Consider the following 20,240-nt stretch of genomic DNA (forward strand, 5'->3'; position numbering starts at 1 on the left):
GTAATGCGTAGTCGCATAATATGACGTTTACCTTCAGTTATCCTTCAAATACAGGAGCAGAAGTTGTTGAAATTCCGTGAATTTCAGTTTATCCTTCATTCTGACTTATTTTGCCTCACGTAGCTAACAGTAAAAATAAGTTTCCATTAAATATAATAGCCTACTAGCTACTTAATCATAAATGTTTTTATATGTAAATAACATTCAGAAACTGTATTTGAAACGAAATTAATAAGGATCAATAAATAAATACTGAAACAACAACAAAAACATAAGAAATTACATTTATTGATTATGACTGATTTTATTTGACATGCACAACACGGAGTGATAGGACCGATGCACACAGCGGTGCGCTGTTTAACGGGTTCGTGTTGAAGAGTGTCTAACAAAGTAATCTTTTCACATGATGTTCTCTCTCTTAAAATTTAAGAGAGTGTAAATGTCAGCAGCATCATATATGTGTAAAGAATGAAGTCTGTCAGGTAAAACAAGAGCTTATTGATGCAGTTCAGTCAGTCTGCTATTTTATTCCAACCGTTACTCCTGATAGGAGGCTTCCGTAAATATTTAGTGTGTACGTAGAGTTACGCTTCAACTAAGTTTAATGGTGCAACACAAAAATATTTAGTAGTGCGTAAGTTGTAACTTAGTGCCCATTTACGTCAAAACTAGTCTACGTTGTAACTTGCGCACAGCTGGTGCAACTGGCCCCAGGTCTCAGGAAAAACGACGTCAGGTGTCAGGTCTCGTACAATTAGGCATCGAACTAAACAGCCTCAGACCAAAAGGCTTCAGACGAAAAGGCATCAGACTAAAAGGCATCATTTTTTTTTTTTTTTTGTATAGCCTAACTTTCTGTTGGCTTTTATCCCCTCATATGTCGTCCTTCAGTTGTCTTTTTTTTTACTGTTACTATTCCCAAATTAATTTAAGGTGTGTATATGTGCATGTTAATTATGTAGAATCTATCTGTTGATGGTATTCATGTGAATAAGAAAAGAAAAGAAAAGAACAGAAAAGAACATGCCGATTTTCACATTGGTCTGCAGAAAAACAGCAACGGGCTGAATGAAAATGTAAATGTGACTCTTCCAACCAGATAGTGGTATTCTGTTTTTATTGTAATCTTTTATGCATTCCATTTTTATTTTTATGTATTTGTTTCCTTTTTATGTAAAGCACTTTGAATTACCATTGTGTATGAAATGTGCTAAATAAATAAAATCGCCTTGCCTAATCGATTCTCTGACAGTAGGTGCCGCTGGAACAGCAGAAATAAAGCCGTTTCCTTGGTAACCTACGTACACAAAGCAGCTTAACTTATAACTACGCATTCAAATAGCTCAAAATATTTTTTTTTTTACCTCTCTTATAAAAATGAACCATGGTTTTACTACAAATAAAACAAAATGGTTATTGTAGTTAACCATGGTAACCACAAATTAACCATGGTTTTGCTATACTATAGTTTAAGGTATTTGTAGTAAAATTATTGTTATACAAATAGCCTATCAATCCAAAAAAAAAAAAAAATCATAGTTAACACACTTTTAACCATGGTTAATTTTCGTATGTGTTCACAATGCAAGCTAGTTTCAATGTGTTATTTTGCTAACTTTTTATAGCCTACATGCAAATAAAACTAGTGAATAATACAAATTTACAAAATAATCTCAGTGGGATATGTTTTATACAACTCAGTGTAATATTTAACTGAAAACTGCGTGCACGTGACATCACATTGAGGCGGGGCAATTCGCTTCTTTCTAAGTCCGTTTCGTCTGATGCCTTTGAGTTTGATGCCTTTTAGTCTGAGGCCGTTTCGTCTGAAGCCTTTTGGTCTGAGGCTGTTTAGTTCGATGCCTAATTGTACGAGACCTGACACCTGACGTTGTTTTTCCTGAGACCTGAAGCCTTTCAGTCTGAGGCGCGATGCCGTTTTGTCCGATGACTGAAGCCTTTTCGTCTGAGGCATGACGCCTTTTCGTTGTATGACTGATGTGTGAGGAAGTCCTAATATGAACACCGTACAGAAGAGCGAGGAAAGGACTTGGGCTCTAAGATGAGTCTCTTAGAGAAACAGAGGTAAGAATGTGTCTGTTTGAGATGATTCTAAACACTAAATTTGAAGATTCTATGGCAGTTTGTGATGCTAATGTAGAGTTTGTTTAGTTCTGGATGAAGCTACTCATAATTTTTAAATATGTTGAATGCTGACAAATGAGCACAATGCAAATAATAGCATTATAGCATAAATTTTGCTAGTTTTTCCTTCCATAGTTATACATAATACATGATTATAGTTTTAAGTAAACTGCATTTAATTACCATTTGCAACATTAAAGCTTTTAAATTACAAGAAGGTAACTGAGCATTTCTTTCTGTTCTTTGTCTCATTAGTGAAAAGTCAGATATGTCCAGCTCTGTGTCTGTGAAGAGTGACCATTCAATGGGTGTACCACCACAATTGACTGACAAAACACCACCATCTACCAAAAGGTATTTCATGTTTTAATACACAATAGCGTTGTGTTGGCTGATTTTTCCACTGTGGAACATGTGATAGAACATGACTAGGAGTGTATGTGTGTGTGTGTTTTTGTGACAATCAGGACACAAATGTGTATAATGATATGGGTATGACATAGGTATTACAAAAATAGGTGACTTATGAGGACATTACAGCATATCCCCACTTTTCAAAAGGCTTATAAATCATACAGAATGAGTTTTTGTGAGAAAGTAAAAGTGTGCACAGTTTCCTGTGATGGGTAGGTTTAGGGGTAGTGTAGGGGGATAGAAAATACAGATTGTATAGTATAAAAACCATTACGCCTATGGAATGACCCCACAATTCACAAAAACGTGTGTGTGTGTGTGTGTGTGTGTGTGTGTGTGTGTGTGTGTGTGTGTGTGTGTAGGGCTGTCAATAAATTTTTTTTTTTTTAATCTCGATTAATCGCGCACTTATTGTGAAATTAAGCATACACCATTTATCTTGTTTAACTTGTCCATTTTGCTATCATTGCCTATTTCCAGCAAAGTAAACCATCAGACTGAAGTGTGATTCTCACAAAACTGTAGTTTTTAAAGCTTTTTTTCAAGGTAAATTTAGGTGTCTTTCCAAAAAAGGGCACTTGCAGACTCCATAACTATGCCAAATAACCAAAAGGGTCCATATAATTCATACATTTATGTACACTAAAGCGCCCATAAAAAAATCACAGCAAAAAAATGTTTCAGAATTCACAGTGTACAGTGTGTTCAACAACAAAGAGCTTGTTTACGTTTTAGACAAGTCAAGTTGCGATACTGAACAGAACCACATGGAGATGTCAAAAAAACTAAACCCACCACCTTGACCTGCAAACAGTGGGTAAGGAAAGTATTCAGGCCCCCTTAAATTTTTCACTCTTTGTTATATTGCAGCCATTTGATAAAATCATTTACGTTCATTTTTTTCCTCATTAATGTACACACAGCACCCCATATTGACAGAAAAACACAGAATTGTTGACATTTTTGCAGATTTATTAAAAAAGAAAAACTGAAATATCACATGGTCCTAAGTATTCAGACCCTTTGCTGTGACACTCATATATTTAACTCAGGTGCTGTCCATTTCTTCTGATCATCCTTGAGATGGTTCTACACCTTCATTTGAGTCCAGCTGTGTTTGATTATACTGATTGGACTTGATTAGGAAAGCCACACACCTGTCTATATAAGACCTTACAGTGCATGTCAGAGCAAATGAGAATCATGAGGTCAAAGGAACTGCCTGAAGAGCTCAGAGACAGAATTGTGGCAAGGCACAGATCTGGCCAAGGTTACAAAAAAATTTCTGCTGCACTTAAGGTTCCTAAGAGCACAGTGGCCTCCATAATCCTTAAATGGAAGACGTTTGGGACGACCAGAACCCTTCCTAGAGCTGGCCGTCTGGCCAAACTGAGCTATCGGGGGAGAAGAGCCTTGGTGAGAGAGGTAAAGAAGAACTCATTTCACTGTGGCTGAGCTCCAGAGATGCAGTCGGGAGACGGGAGAAAGTTGTAGAAAGTCAACCATCACTGCAGCCCTCCACCAGTCGGGGCTTTATGGCAGAGTGGCCCGACGGAAGCCTCTCCTCAGTGCAAGACACATGAAAGCCTGCATGGAGTTTGCCAAGATGGTGAGAAATAAGATTCTCTGGTCTGATGAGACCAAGATAGAACTTTTTGGCCTTAATTCTAAGCGGTATGTGTGGAGAAAACCAGGCACTGCTCATCACCTGTCCAATACAGTCCCAACAGTGAAGCATGGTGGTGGCAGCATCATGCTGTGGGGGTGTTTTTCAGCTGCAGGGACAGGACGACTGGTTGCAATCAAGGGAAAGATGAATGTGGCCAAGTACAGGGATATCCTGGACGAAAACCTTCTCCAGAGTGCTCAGGACCTCAGACTGGGCCGAAGGTTAACCTTCCAACAAGACAATGACCCTAAGCACACAGCTAAAATAACGAAGGAGTGGCTTCACAACAACTCCGTGACTGTTCTTGAATGGCCCAGCCAGAGCCCTGACTTAAACCCAATTGAGCATCTCTGGAGAGACCTAAAATACTTTCCGTACCCACTGTATATAGTACACAGCAACATACACAGGACAAATCCAAACATTATCCTGAATTTGTATGCAAACAATGTGAATGTACTGAAATGTATCTGTGCATAAATACAATGTGCGATCAGTGCGTTTGAGAGGGCTCAAACATGATTTGTTTCCGCATCAATATAACAGACACACGCGTGCTTAATGTATGTCTCCAGTACGTCACCGCAGTCATCTAAAACTTTACTAGCGAAACGCTTTATGCAGCCCAGAAATCATCTGGTCATACAGCGGGATGTTTCCGTTCAGACAGGAACAGCGTGATACGGGAGGGCTCGTGCTGTTCACATACAATGATCTATGTGTGTCATACAATATGACAGAGAGTTTGTGTTTTAAAGCGAAACATACACTGGAATGAATAATTCTCTGTTCTCTCTGCCATCTCTGATGTAATCAGCATGGACTTTTTAGATCATCTAATTGCGTGACGTAAAATTACGTTAATGACACAATTTCACATGCTTAAAATAATGTATTTGCGTTGAATTACATTTAACGCGTTAAGGATTTTGAATTAATCGCATGCGTTAACGTTGACAGCCTATATATATATATATGTATATATATTTCCTTCTAAGCCCCATTCACACATTTTGTTCGCTGCATGTCGCTTGTAAGACACCTGGAAGCATGGCCCGCTTGGAAGAGGTGGGCCAGAGCATGGTTCAGTTGGGCTTGAGCGCAGTACGCATGCAGTGTAATTACCATTAACACTATTAAACCTCTTAAATTACAAGAAGGTACCACTGTAATATTTGTTTCTGTTTTTTGTATCATTAGTGTAAGATCAGGCTCACATGTGTCCAGCTCTCTGTCTATGAAGAGTGACCAGTCAATAGGTGTACCACCACAATTGAGTGACAAAACACCATCATCTACAACAAGGTATTTCATTTTTTTTTCTTTTTCATGAAAGCATCTTGTTAGCTATGGAGCCCCGGACATGCAGGAAAAAATAGTAGGCTAAAACGTGTGCACGATTTACTAATTTGTTCCCTCGATTTACTAAATCAAGCGCACGGTTTACTATTTCGTTCCCTCAATTTATAAATCATGCACATGATTTATAAATCGAGGGAACGAAATAGTTAATCGTGCGCACATTTTAGTAAATTGTGGACATGATTTCATTTTTCTTCTTGTATGTCATGTGCGGTATGTATGGCTCCGTAGTTAGCTGATTTTTCCACTGTGGAACATGTGATAGAATATGACTGAATGAAAAGATAAATCACAGAACATTATGACTGCTTATTTCCACAAGTAGTCTCAAGGGGGCAGATGCCCAGCTATACTGTATTTAATTATGATTTGCCCCACTAAATCTCCTACAGTGAGACTTAGGGTGTTTTTACATATAGTTTGTTTTAAAATAACCAAACCAAATTCACTTAAATTGAACCAGAAATGGAACCAGACGAAAGTTACCTCTTTTTGTGTTTACAATCTAGTGGACTCAAAAGAGAACCAGGTTCTTTTTTTGGTCCTCTTCAGCATTGAAGTGATCTCAGACCCTTTCACGTTCACACCACATATTCCTAAGAACTCAGACCACAGTTTTAAATGTATATCCATTTCCTTTGTAGTTCAAAAATGCAATGTATAACAAATATATAATGTATATTTGTGTATTTTATTAATATAATATTTTAATTAAATATCTTCAATCCGTCAGAGCCGATAGCGTCACATAGACAGCTTTGAGTGATCTGAGTTCGAGTCTTGGCTCAGAGACCTTTCTTGATCCTAATAAATATTTAAATATAGTCTAGTTAAAGCGATAAAAGTACATGTTTGATAAAAGAGGCACTTTGTCTGTTGTGTTGTCATCCACAAACTCAAATAAGAGGTGGGCTCTAAATGGTTGATTAGAGAACATGGAAGTTGAAACAAAATATTCAATGGCTGAATATTGCTAAAACAACTTTTATCTGTGCATACAAAATTCCACCAGTATTTAGCGTCATCCACTTGTGATCCGATCGAACAAAACAAATCTTAATACCAGGTGGAAACAGGGCCTTTGTGGGCCTTTATTTCAGTTTTCCTTTTTTATTCAAAATATTCACAAATTTGTTAACTATAACATGAAATATCTGATATTCCGATTGTCAAATATGAGCAAGTGGATGTGTTTTACTGTTCAAACACATTACTAAATACTAAATACTGTAAATGGGGTGTAAAACATTTTGAGCTTGTCCACTTTTGACCACTTCCAGTGGATCAGATTGCTTTCATTGTGGAAATTCTCATGTGGTCAAAAGTGTTCAAACAGACTCTAAAGAGTACCTACTCTCCACCTACTGAACTAATGCATATACATTATGGGAAGTGCTCTAGCCAGACGGGAATTAAACTTTGTCAGCTGAAGACCCAAGTTTGGTGTTAAGATGAAAAACGTACAAAGCACAATGTTCTCTTACCATTCCTGATTTCTAACACTGAATGAAATTATTTTGATTAACTGCAAAATAGTAATATAATGATTGCCATGAAGGTACATTAGAGCTTGACACTTGAATTTGTAAGCCTTGGTTACTCTCGATTATGGTTTACTATGTTTCACACCGTTACACCTCTACCTTGGGTTAGGAATTATTCCGATTGGTTCAGGTTTTGAGATTTCATACTGCACATATTTAACATTCTTATTGGCAGTTGCAACATCATTGATTGGATGAGCATAACAATTAATCAGTTTAAATAATGACTTGATAACCAAGACTTGTTGGGCTGCAACTGTAAGAATAAATTAGTCTTCTTTACTCCAATTTTCTGCCACTGATTATTTTCTGTCGCCTTAAACTATACTAGAAAGAATTGTTCAAAAATAAATTGGATTTTATTTTGTGAACTTTTGGCATGAAAACAAACGAATGTTTCTACCGGTCTTTCATGATTTTTCATGTTCATCTGCATTTCAAAATAAATCTCTGAACATTCCTTATGAGTCTGAGGGTGTACTCACATTAGGCGATCTGAACCATGCCCGATGTGTTTGACTAGTGTGATCGCTCTGTACTGTGCCCTGGGTGGGGTGGGCCAGAGCATGATTCGCGCAGTACGCATGCAGTATAATTACCATTTACACTATTAAACCTATTAAATTTCAAGAAGGTACCACAATAATATTTCTTTCTGTTTTTTGTATCATTAGTGTAAGATCAGGCTCACATGTGTCCAGCTCTGTGTCTATGAAGAGTGACCAGTCAATAGGTGTACCACCACAATTGAGTGACGAAACACCATCATCTACAACAAGGTATTTCATTTTTTATTTATTTATTTTTTCACGAAAGTATTGTGTTAGCTATGGAGCCTCGGACATGACATGCAGGAAAAAATAGTAGACTAAATCGAGCGCACGATTTACTATTTCATTCCCTCAATTTATAAATATGCACATGATTTATAAATCGAGGGAACTAAATATTTAATTGTGCACACGTTTTGTAAATTGTGGACATGATTTAATTTTTTTTCTTGTATGTCATGTGCGGGGCTCCACAGTTAGCTGATTTTTCCACTGTGGAACATGTGATAGAATATGACTGAATGAAAAGATAAATCACAGAACATTATGACTGCTTATTTCCACAAGTAGTCTCAAGGGGGCAGATGCCCAGCTATACTGTATTTAATTATGATTTGCCCCACTAAATCTCCTACAGTGAGACTTAGGGTGTTTTTACAAATAGTTTGTTTTAAAAGAACCAAACCAAATTCACTTAAATTGAACCAAAAAATGGAATCAGATGAAAGTGACCTCAGTCCTTTTTGTGTTTACAATCTAGTGGACTCAAAAGAGAACCAGGTTCTTTTTTTGGTCCTCTTCAGCATTGAAGTGATCTCAGACCCTTTCTCGTTCGCACCACAGATTCCTAAGAACTCAGACCACAGTTTTAAATGTGTATCCATTTCCTTCGTAGTTCAAAAATGCAATGTATAACTCATAATATATATTTGTATATTTTATTAATATAATATTTTATTAAATATCTTCAATCTGTCAGAGCCGATAGCGTCACATAGACAGCTTTGAGTGATCTGAGTTCGAGTCTTGGCTCAGAGACCTTTCTTGATCCTAATAAATATTTAAATATCATCTAGTTAAAGCGATAATAGTACGTTTAATAAAAGAAAACTATTTTATCCCCCTACAGGCATTTTGTCTGTTGTGTTGTCATCCACAAACTCAAATAAGAGGTGGACTTTAAATAGCTGATTAGAGAACATGTAAGTTGAAACAAAATATTCAATAGCTGAATATTGCTAAAACAACTTTTATCTGTGCATACAAATGCAGATCTGAAATATAGCTGCAAGCAGTGATGACGGGCCCAAGCCCTGGAGCCACCACCATCCTGGTGGCTTCAGGGCAACAGTGTACAGTGGGCAATAAGCATTTATAGCAAAGAAATGTAAAAGAAGTATATCAAAGTCGTTTGAATACGCCACATTTACTGCAGCCGGCTGGTGCCAGTGTGACCATGAACCACAACAGCCACATCCATTCAGATAATTTAAATTTAGATGTATTGCATGGTTTAGGATGTCATAGGTCAATTTCAAATGAGTTATCATTTGGAGTCCAGATGTATTTATCTTAAGGTCTTTTACATTATTAATAAACTAATTATATAATTCTATCAGTGGACTACAAATGAACTGGTTCTATGCCTTTTATTTTGTTATACAAATTTATAGAAGAGAAGGCCTAAAAGATTTCCTATCCTGTAACGCAGACAAAAGCACACAGCAATGAAAGGGTTAAACTCTAAACCTGCAAGAATGTAAAAAAAGACATACAGACAGAGAGTGAGACACACACAAAGGCCCTGTTTCCACCTGGTATTAAGATTTGTTTTGTTCGATCGGATCACAAGTGGACAACACTAAATACTGGTGTAAATGGGGTGTAAAACATTTTGAGCTTGTCCACTTTTGACCACTTCCAGTGGATCAGATTGCTTTCATAGTGGAAATTCTCATGTGGTCAAAAGTGTTCAAACAGACTCTAAAGACCACCTACTCTCCATCTACTGAACTAATGCATAAACATTATGGGAAGTGTTCTAGCCAGACGGGATTTAAAGTTTGTCAGCTGAAGACCCATGTTTGGTGTGAAGATGAAAAACGTACAAAGCACAATGTTCTCTTACCATGTTCTGATTTCCTGATCTGACATTCCTGATTTCTAACACTGAATGAAATTATTTTGATTAACTGAAAAATAGTAATATAATGATTGCCATGAAGGTACATTAGAGCTTGACACTTGAATTTGTAAGCCTTGGTTACTCTCGATTATGTTTTACTATGTTTCACACCGTTACACCTCTACCTTGGGTTAGGAATTATTTCGATTGGTTCAGGTTTTGAGATTTCATACTGCACATCTTTAACATTCTGCAGTTTCAACATCATGGATTGGATGAGCATAACAATTAATCAGTTTAAATAATGACTTGATAACCAAGACTTTTTGGGCTGCAACTGTAAGAATAAATTAGTCTTCTTTACTCCAATTTTCTGCCACTTATTATTTTCTGTCCCCTTAAACTATACTAGAAAGACTTGTTCAAAAAAAGGCATGATACTCTTAGCAAAAAAAAAAAAAAAAAACTCAAAATAAAATTCTTAGTACAAAAACAGATGTTTCTACCATGATTCTTTCATGATTTTTCATGTTCGTAGCGATTTCAAAATAAATCTCTGAACATTCCTTATAAGTCTGAGAATATTCTTTTTGCAAATTAATAAATTACTTTTCCTCTGTCATTTGTACTGAAAATCACACCAAATATAAAAGCTAGAGTTTGTAAGCTTCAAATGATATATAGTTTGTCAATATTACTTTAGGTTTTAAGATATTATTGTTTTAAAAACATAATGGCAAATGTTCCACTGGTGGGAGGGTGACAGAAACTGTTTTTAATCACCATCTACAACATTAAACCTTTTAAAGGGTCATGAAACCCTAAACCAAAATTTCTGAGATTTTAACAGAGGTATGTGTGTTGAACACCATTGAAGACAATGTTAGCATCTGTTAGATTTAATAGTGGGGGGGGAAATGGTTAAATTTTAGTTTTTATACACTATTTTCGTCTTCCGGGTTTAAAATCTTCATCCTGTCCACGTCACAGGCTGTGACGTGGCAGAGCACGATAGTGCTTTGATGACTCATCGGTGTTTCATAATTATTACCGAGACTTAGTTTTTTTATCCAATGAGAAGACACTCTCTTAATTATTCATGACACCACGTGGATCTTTCCAATGACGAGGACGGTTAACGCCACTAAACAGTGAGAGAGACTGACTGACTGACGGTGCGTGTCCGTTGGCGCGGAGCGAGCGGGTAAGCGCGAGTGTTTTCGGTTCATTCCTATGGAAGTTGAGCCACGCGTAAGTTAAATGTGACTGGTCACTTGCTCTGCTCCAGTCGACACGCAGCCTGACTGACTGAGCGTGTTGCAGGTTCGGCACATAGATCTATGCTATGTACGCAAGGTTTTTTTTTTAAGCGTTATTTTTTTTTTTTTTTTCAAATATATGCATGTATAGTGTGTATATAAACAACTATATATTTTATAATGACTGTAATTACACATGTACATTAATATGTTTTAAATAGAATTACGATTACTGTAGGATAAATGTAGCAGGGCATTCAGTAACTCTTGAAAAGACAAAAATAAAGTGTCAGTGTATTTCATTAGATTTTAACTTTTCTTTTTTTTTCTTTTTTAAATGTAGTATTTCCTCATGTTTTACCACTGATTTTTAGTGACAGTCGATATGCATGGGCTACTGGCGATGAGAGTTTCCCCCCTCTCCTCTCCTCTCCTCTCCTCTCCTCTCCTCTCCTCTCCTCTCCTCTCCTCTCCTCTCCCCTCTTCTCACAGCCACCACGCCCATTTAAGTTGCATTTTTCAAAAAGATTGTGAGCTAGACTTGAGCGGAAAGAGGGGGGTTTCATGACCCTTTAAATTACAAGAAGGTACCACAATAATATTTCTTTCTGTTTTTTGTATCATTAGTGTAAGATCAGGCTCACATGTGTCCAGCTCTGTGTCTATGAAGAGTGACCAGTCAATAGGTGTACCACCACAATTGAGTGACAAAACACCATCATCTACAACAAGGTATTTCATTTTTTATTTATTTATTTTTTCATGAAAGTATTGTGTTAGCTATGGAGCCTCGGACATGACATGCAGGAAAAAATAGTAGACTAAATCGAGCGCACGATTTACTATTTCATTCCCTCAATTTATAAATATGCACATGATTTATAAATCGAGGGAACTAAATATTTAATTGTGCACACGTTTTAGTAAATTGTGGACATGATTTCATTTTTTTTCTTGTATGTCATGTGCGGGGCTCCACAGTTAGCTGATTTTTCCACTGTGGAACATGTGATAGAATATGACTGAATGAAAAGATAAATCACAGAACATTATGACTGCTTATTTCCACAAGTAGTCTCAAGGGGGCAGATGCCCAGCTATACTGTATTTAATTATGATTTGCCCCACTAAATCTCCTACAGTGAGACTTAGGGTGTTTTTACACATAGTTTGTTTTAAAATAACCAAACCAAATTCACTTAAATCGAACCAGAAATGGAACCAGACAAAAGTGACCTCAGTCCTTTTTGTGTTTACAATCTAGTGGACTCAAAAGAGAACCAGGTTCTTTTTTTTGGTCCTCTTCAGCATTGAAGTGATCTCAGACCCTTTCTCGTTCGCACCACAGATTCCTAAGAACTCAGACCACAGTTTTAAATGTATATCCATTTTCTTCATAGTTCAAAAATGCAATGTATAACTCATAATATATATTTGTATATTTTGTTAATATAACATTTAATTAAATATCTTCAATCTGTCAGAGCCGATAGCATCATATAGTTAGCTTCGAGTGATCCGAGTTTGAGTCTTGGCTCAGAGACCTTTCTTGATCCTAATAAATATTTAAATATCGTCTAGTTAAAGCGATAATAGTAAATGTTTAATAAAAGAAAACTATTTATTTTTTTTCCCCAGAGGCACTTTGTCTGTTGTGTTGTCATCCACAAACTCAAATAAGAGGTGGACTCTAAATAGCTGATTAGAGAACATGGAAGTTGAAACAAAATATTCAATAGCTGAATATTGCTAAAACAACTTTTATCTGTGCATACAAATGCAGATCTGAAATATAGCTGCAAGCAGTGATGACGGGCCCAAGCCCTGGAGCCACCACCATCCTGAGTGTACGGTGGGCAATATGCATTTATAGTAGAGAAATGTAAAAGAAGTATATCAAAGTCGTTTGAATACGCCACATTTACTGCAGCCGGCTGGTGCCAGTGTGACCATGAACCACAACAGCCACATCCATGAGATCATTTAAATTTAGATGTATTTCATGGTTTAGGATGTCATAGGTCAATTTCAAATGAGTTATCATTTGGAGTCCAGATGTATTAATCTTAAGGTCTTTTACATTATTTAGAAACTAATTATATAATTTTATCAGTGGACTACAAATGAACTGGTTCTATGCCTTTTATTTTGTTATACAAATTTATAGAAGAGAAGGCCTAAAAGATTTCCTATCCTGTAACGCAGACAAAAGCACACAGCAATGAAAGGGTTAAACTCTAAACCTGCAAGAATGTAAAAAAAGACATACAGACAGAGAGTGAGACACACACAAAGGCCCTGTTTCCACCTGGTATTAAGATTTGTTTTGTTCGATCGGATCACAAGTGGACAACACTAAATACTGGTGTAAATGGGGTGTAAAACATTTTGAGCTTGTCCACTTTTGACCACTTCCAGTGGATCAGATTGCTTTCATAGTGGAAATTCTCATGTGGTCAAAAGTGTTCAAACAGACTCTAAAGACCATCTACTCTCCACCTACTGAACTAATGCATAAACATTATGGGAAGTGTTCTAGCCAGATGGGATTTAAACTTTGTCAGCTGAAGACCCAAGTTTGGTGTGAAGATGAAAAACGTACAAAGCACAATGTTCTCTTACCATTCCTGATTTCTAACACTGAATGAAATTATTTTGATTAACTGCAAAATAGTAATATAATGATTGCCATGAAGGTACATTACAGCTTGACACTTGAATTTGTAAGCCTTGGTTACTCTCGATTATGGTTTACTATGTTTCACATCGTTACACCTCTACCTTGGGTTAGGAATTATTTCGATTGGTTCAGGTTTTGAGATTTCATACTGCACATATTTAACATTCTTATTGGCAGTTGCAACATCATTTATTGGATGAGCATAACAATTAATCAGTTTAAATAATGACTTGATAACCAAGACTTTTTGGGCTGCAACTGTAAGAATAAATTAGTCTTCTTTACTCCAATTTTCTGTCACTTATTATTTTCTGTCCCCTTAAACTATACTAGAAAGACTTGTTAAAAAAAATGGCATGATACTCTTAGCAAAAAAAAAAAAAAACTCAAAATAAAATTCTTAGTACAAAAACAGATGTTTCTACCATGATTCTTTCATGATTTTTCATGTTCGTAGCGATTTCAAAATAAATCTCTGAACATTCCTTATGAGTCTGAGAATATTCTTTTTGCAAATTAATAAATTACTTTTCCTCTGTCATTTGTACTGAAAATCACACCAAATATAAAAGCTAGAGTTTGTAAGCTTCAAATGATATATAGTTTGTCAATATTACTTTAGGTTTTAAGATATTATATTATTTTATTATATTATTTTAAAAACATAATGGCAAATGTTCCACTGGTGGGAGGGTGACAGAAACTGTTTTTAATCACCATCTACAACATTAAACCTTTTAAATTACAAGAGGGTACCACAATAATATTTCTTTCTGTTTTTTGTGCCGCTGTCCTGCAGAGGTTAGCTCTAACCCCCAAAAAATAAAATAAAACTCACCTGTCTATAGTATTAATAGTCCTGAAGACACACTGATTAGCTGGTTTGATTAGAGTTGATTAGGGTTGAAGCTAAACTCTGCACTCCAGGACCGATATTGCCCATCCATGTTATAGAAATATGAATTTAAATGACCAGTAGGTGGCGGAAAGTTCATTCAAACTTCTCATTCAACTCAGGAATTCATTAATGAAACACTGCTGTGTTTCTCCGAGATGAGCGAAGCTGTTCTGCTGTAACTTTGTTTGATACTCCTTTCATCAAAATATTGCAAAAACACACTCAAAATTAACTTACAGCTATACTGATTTATACAACAGCTCAATAAACATTTGCAATCGCTCTAATATTGGGGAAAACACTCTTGCTGATGTGAAGGCTATTGCTTAACTTTTATAATTTTATAATCTCAGTGTTAAAATGTGATCAAATTCATAAACCAACACCCTTGTCAATTACATACTGTACATGGAAGACAAAATCTATAAATCTGTTTACAGGAAAACAATACGTGACAAAATATGCACATTTTACAATTACGAACAACATACAATGATCTAAACCAGTGGTTCCCAAACTTTTCAGAGTGGAGTACCCCCTGAGACATTTACCATCCTTTTGTGTACCCCCTCTCTTCTACTTAGACTGTAAATTTTCTATTAAGCGACAATATTTGCCCCCTAAATTGTCTTTCTAGTGCAGTTTTTAATCTTTGTGAATACCTTTACAACATTAATAACATTTTAAATTAAAAAATGTTCAATAGAGAAATATGCAATGCTAAAAATGTGAAAAGTGATTATTTTAAATACTAAAACCAGCAGTAGATCGGTGGTAAGTCACTGACTTAATGCGCAAGTCATCGAATCATTCATTCAAAGAAGCAAGTAGCTGTATTAATGAATTAATTATTGAATCATGACTTTCACAAACAATTCGTTCAAAGTTGCAGATTCGTTCTCGAAACACCGTGGTGTTGTAATCCTGCTGTTGTTTTTGTTGCAAAATAGAGCAAATACTGACAATACTGTGAAGAATAACACTTAATATTACTTGTTGAACTGTTGTGTGGATATTTGGATTTGCATTCTTGCTCGTATAATGTTATCAATATTAAAAACAAGAACTCACAAAAAGGAGGCTATGTTTTGTATCAAGAGTTTGAATCTTAAATTGATATTTATGCCTGTTTTGTGCCAGGCTGTTCTTCATGCTAGTAAGTGCTAAATCTGCAGGAACAGAATGGCTATATGTAGCGCGATTTGCTCAGGCAGCAGACTCCGCATGCATCCTACTGTATAATGCACCCTTATGCGCACTGCATATATGTGGAAATGTGCTCTGTCAGATTTGACCGCAAAAGATGTGATATTTTGATTGGATGTCATATGGCATGTTGTGCCTGTTAGAAAATACATGACCGGTTTTAATGTTATTTTAATGTAGGGAAGAATGAAATGAACGGAACAATTCTGCATTTTGTTTGCATAGCCTACCCCCTCACCTCACGTACCCCGTTTTGGTAACTACTGATCTAATGGCATATCTTACTTACTAATGTAATTCACAAGCAAATATATTAGTAAGGTAGGTTTCATATGTTATATTCTCTTGTGCAAAATACAGGAATAAAAGAGACAACAAGCAAGCATTTAATTATTATTATTAATATTATTGCATGAATACTAAAAATATCTAACAGTAACATAACAGGTATAGACGAGCCAGGCACAATGTGAGGCCGCTGTATGGTGGACGCTGCGTTTCGCGGTGCCAAATCCAGTGGTGCATTAAAGATGAATATAACAATGATGGATCATCAGGCGGGCACAACTGTGACAGGTTGTTATTAGGATGGTGAATTTAACAATAAAAGATTGTCCAGGTAGACGTATATACCGGTGACAGGTACATATACATTATAAAGGTGTCCTGCCACAGAAAGAGTTTACCCCAGCTGTGATGGTTATCTTCTGTATGAGTGTGAGCATCAGTGAGCATGAGTTGCATTGAAGTGATGTCATCTCCTTCTCTTCGATTGATTGGCTAGAGGAGAAGCTGTCAATCTAGAACTAGTGGACCAATGGTGGCGCGTAAGCCCAGCCTAATTTACATGAAACTCGAACTGCAACATTTGGAAACGCAAGAGCAAAACGTAGAAAGAAGAGCAAAGAGAAAAACAGCACAAGCGCAGAAGAGTAAAATATGAGCAGAAAATGTAAGAGAGCAGAAAGAAAAGTAATAAAAGCAAGGAAAACAACTTTTAAGAATGCATAAACACAAGTTTAAGGTTTGTGCAATATCATTTTTGATGTGTTTAAAATTTTGATTCATACTTATTTTTTGTAATGTGCTTTTAATTTTTCAATTTACACTTATTATATTTTGATCTGTTACCAAGTTCTTTGCCATTCTGATCATTTTGCATTATTTTATTTCTGATCATTTTACATAAGTTTGTGCTATACATGTTTACATTTTTGATTCACGCTTATTATTTTTTGATCCGTGACCGCAATACTATTGCCGGGAATCTGATCCCATAACACACACTCTCACATAGTCACTCACTCACACACTATCTAGCTTTTAAACTACTAAACTAAAACTTAAACTATTTCAAACTTCAAGCTTCAAACTTCAAGTTTTTAAAACTACTCCAAACTTACTGGCTAGGCTTTTTCAAGCCAACTTAAAGTTTGTCTACGAACTTTACTCATCTAGTTAACGTTACTGTAGTATGAAGCAGAGCAGGAGCGAGTGTTGTGGAGCTGAATGAGGAGCTGGAGCGATTGATCAACACACGCCTCACGAGCAGCAGAACTTTTATTATGACACAGTCGCCGGCGCTGCTTCCGCTTTTCCGGTCATGAGTATGAGGTAACACAGCTCTGTTTATCATATTAGATACATTTGAGAGTGCTGAAAATGATGTTATAACGTTACTCTGTGCGTTCGCTCGGCGGCTGCTGTGAAACTCTGCAGTAAGATAGATCGATATTAGAATATCATATTAAATGCTGGATGGCTTGTGTTGATATGGCATTCATTTTAAAATGTATTGTATGATGGAGAAAATGCTGTATTACTGTTACTAAAAATAAATCTGCATCTGATTATGCTATGTTAGCTACTTCACAAAATAGTGTTTTTCTCTGAGGCATGGTAAAGCATGGTACTCGCAAAAAATCAAGAATATTAGATGTAAACAATAAGACTAAACGTGTTGAGCAATATTACAACAATTAGTTTTCTGTCTATAAATATATCAAAACAGTTGTTCCCTTGTCTATTAAAACATGTAAATATTAAAGCATCTTCAATCCGTTTGAGCCATCAATCCGATTACAAATGGATTATTTGGGTGCATGTAAATGTAGCCATTGAAATGACTAGGTGCGTTTACATGGAGCATTGTAATCAGTTTAAAAGTCCAATCTGAATTAAAATTCTCCACAGTAAAATTAAACTGGAGTAAAACTGAAACAACACATTTATTAAATACACTGAAGGAACTGTATCATTACTACAGACCTTCATCCACAGGGGTAGTATTGAGATGCTCCGAGATGCACCGCCACCAAAAAAGTCAGCTTCCTCATGCTGTTGCTGCTTGATTAAGAGCAACACTTTACATAAAAAAGCGCGCATATGAAATAACGGAACTCTATGGGGTGGTTTCTCGGACAGAGATTAAGCCTAGTCCTAGAATAAAATGGCCCTTTAAAACCAGATTAACAGAAACCTGCTTTCTCTGTTTAGGAAAAAATCATTCTCCCGCTCTGCTTCCTTGAAGAGTGACCATTCAAAATGTGGTGGACCGAACTCCAGCGAGAGAAAAACATCATTTGCTAAAAGGTATTTTACATCATAACCATTCTGGAATTGCATTTATTGGCTTTCCCATGTTTTGTCCACACACATCACAGGCATGTAAAGTCCTCACAGAGAATTCTGAATTATTTTGCCCTCTATGCTGATGGTGAGCAGCACTGAAGCTGGTTACTTATTACTTCCAGTCACAGAAATTATTTGCATCTTTATTTTCACAATTGTCTCTTGTTCTGGTATTAATAATGGGAATATTAATAATAGGACCTGATACTGTTTTTGCATTCACACAGAAGGCACAGAATTAAAGCTCAGTATTTGGGGTGGAAATCTTTTGGAATCTCACAATTCAAATTCATATCAATTTTTGGGGTCACGATTCAATTAAAAATTGATTCTCGATTTTGAACCAAATTTTGATTTGATACATGAATGGATTTTATTTTAAACTTTGAAATTTATTTTATGTAAAGTCAAATTTAAATTAAAGTGAAAAAGGAAAAGAAATGGTTAATTTAATTTAAAGGATTAGTTCAACCAAAAATGAAAAAATCTTGCAGTGGTGTGTCACAGTACTTGTGTGAAAAGATGATGAACTGATGCATGTCCTCTGGATCCTTCACAGAAACAGCTGATCTAAAACTGTGGTTCCTAACCCTTTGTCACTGAAGCCCCCTCCTTATATATAAGAACATCTGTGGCCCCCAATGATTGATTGAATACAACTCATAGGTGGAATTAAACTTAGAGTTTAATAATTGTTATTGTTCATTAACCTTAAAAAGGCAGATCATGCTCAAACCCTCCAATGTGGCTGAATTACAACAATTCTGCAAAGATGAGTGGGCCAAAATTCCTCCACAGCGCTGTAACAGATTCATTACAAGTTATCGCAAACACTTGATTGCAGTTGTTGCTGCTAAGGGTGGCCCAACCAGTTATTAGGTTTAGGGGGCAAGCACTTTTTCACACAGGGCCATGTGGGTTTGGATTTTGTTTTTCCTTCATAATAAAAACCTTCATTTAAAAACTGCATGTTGTGTTTACTTGTGTTATCTTTGATTCATATTTAAATTTGTTTGATGATCTGAAACATTAAAGTGTGACAAACATGCAAAAAAAAAAAAAAAAAAATCAGGAAGGGGGCAAGCACTTTTTCACACTACTGTATGTTCCAAGAGCTCCTGTAAAACCACAACAAATTCCTTGTGAATAAATTCACTTGGTGAATAAAAGCTCATTCTGATTCTGATTCATGAAGTGAAAATGACTCTGAAGTTTATTTTTGATGTTGTGAGTTTATTTTTGTTTATAAACACTTAAAAACTTAGCTATGTAAGCTAACAGAACTGTACAGCAGATGTAGATATCAGACACAGTGGGACCTCCTGCAATAAATTGATTCTCTTTGCTCTTTGTGTATTAGGGAAAGATTAGGCTCAGTTGAGTCCAGCTTTGTGTCTATGAGGAGTGACAGTCCAAAAGATTGTGCACTGACGAACTTCAGTGAGAAGACAACATCTACCAAAAGGTATTTCTTGTGTTTGTTGTTGGTCACATATTTACAGTGTTAGAAAGTATCTCAGGGACTTTCATGAAACTTTATATACATTAAAACCTTTTTCTTAAAAATGATCAATGTTGGATAGAGGTAACCTGCTGGTTTGATGATTATTTGACCAAATTATAAAGACATCTGTGAATCTTTTAGTTTTCATGTGATTTGATGTTTTGTGTGATTTAGTAACAAAGGACAAAAGACCACAGTGAATATTGGTGCAGAAATTGAACGGTGGGAAAGTCTAAAGGTTCAAAGGGG

At 36.1% G+C, this 20,240-nt stretch overlaps 1 protein-coding gene across 1 annotated transcript; it reads left to right on the top strand.

Annotated features, from left to right (window-relative positions):
* Positions 1-1,546: 1,546 nt before the first annotated feature.
* Positions 1,547-19,366, top strand: LOC137022941 (uncharacterized). The gene is made up of 7 exons (XM_067389411.1): positions 1,547-2,088; positions 2,404-2,502; positions 5,432-5,536; positions 7,812-7,916; positions 11,700-11,804; positions 18,353-18,448; positions 19,207-19,366. The coding sequence occupies exons 1-7, from the start codon at positions 2,066-2,068 to the stop codon at positions 19,364-19,366; spliced, it is 693 nt and encodes a 230-aa protein (XP_067245512.1). The 5' UTR covers positions 1,547-2,065.
* Positions 19,367-20,240: the final 874 nt, after the last annotated feature.

This window comes from Chanodichthys erythropterus, chromosome 7 (genome assembly GCF_024489055.1).
Source record: "Chanodichthys erythropterus isolate Z2021 chromosome 7, ASM2448905v1, whole genome shotgun sequence".
Classification (NCBI taxonomy): domain Eukaryota; kingdom Metazoa; phylum Chordata; class Actinopteri; order Cypriniformes; family Xenocyprididae; genus Chanodichthys; species Chanodichthys erythropterus.

What these genes read in the sequence shown, in the direction of transcription:
- LOC137022941 (XM_067389411.1), top strand. Translation starts at nt 2,066, where the DNA reads ATGAGTCTCTTAGAGAAACAGAG. An exon ending in ACACCATCATCTACAACAAG is followed by an intron (nt 5,537 to 7,811) that starts GTATTTCATTTT and finishes TTGTATCATTAG; the next exon opens with TGTAAGATCAGGCTCACATG. An exon ending in ACACCATCATCTACAACAAG is followed by an intron (nt 11,805 to 18,352) that starts GTATTTCATTTT and finishes TTCTCTGTTTAG; the next exon opens with GAAAAAATCATTCTCCCGCT.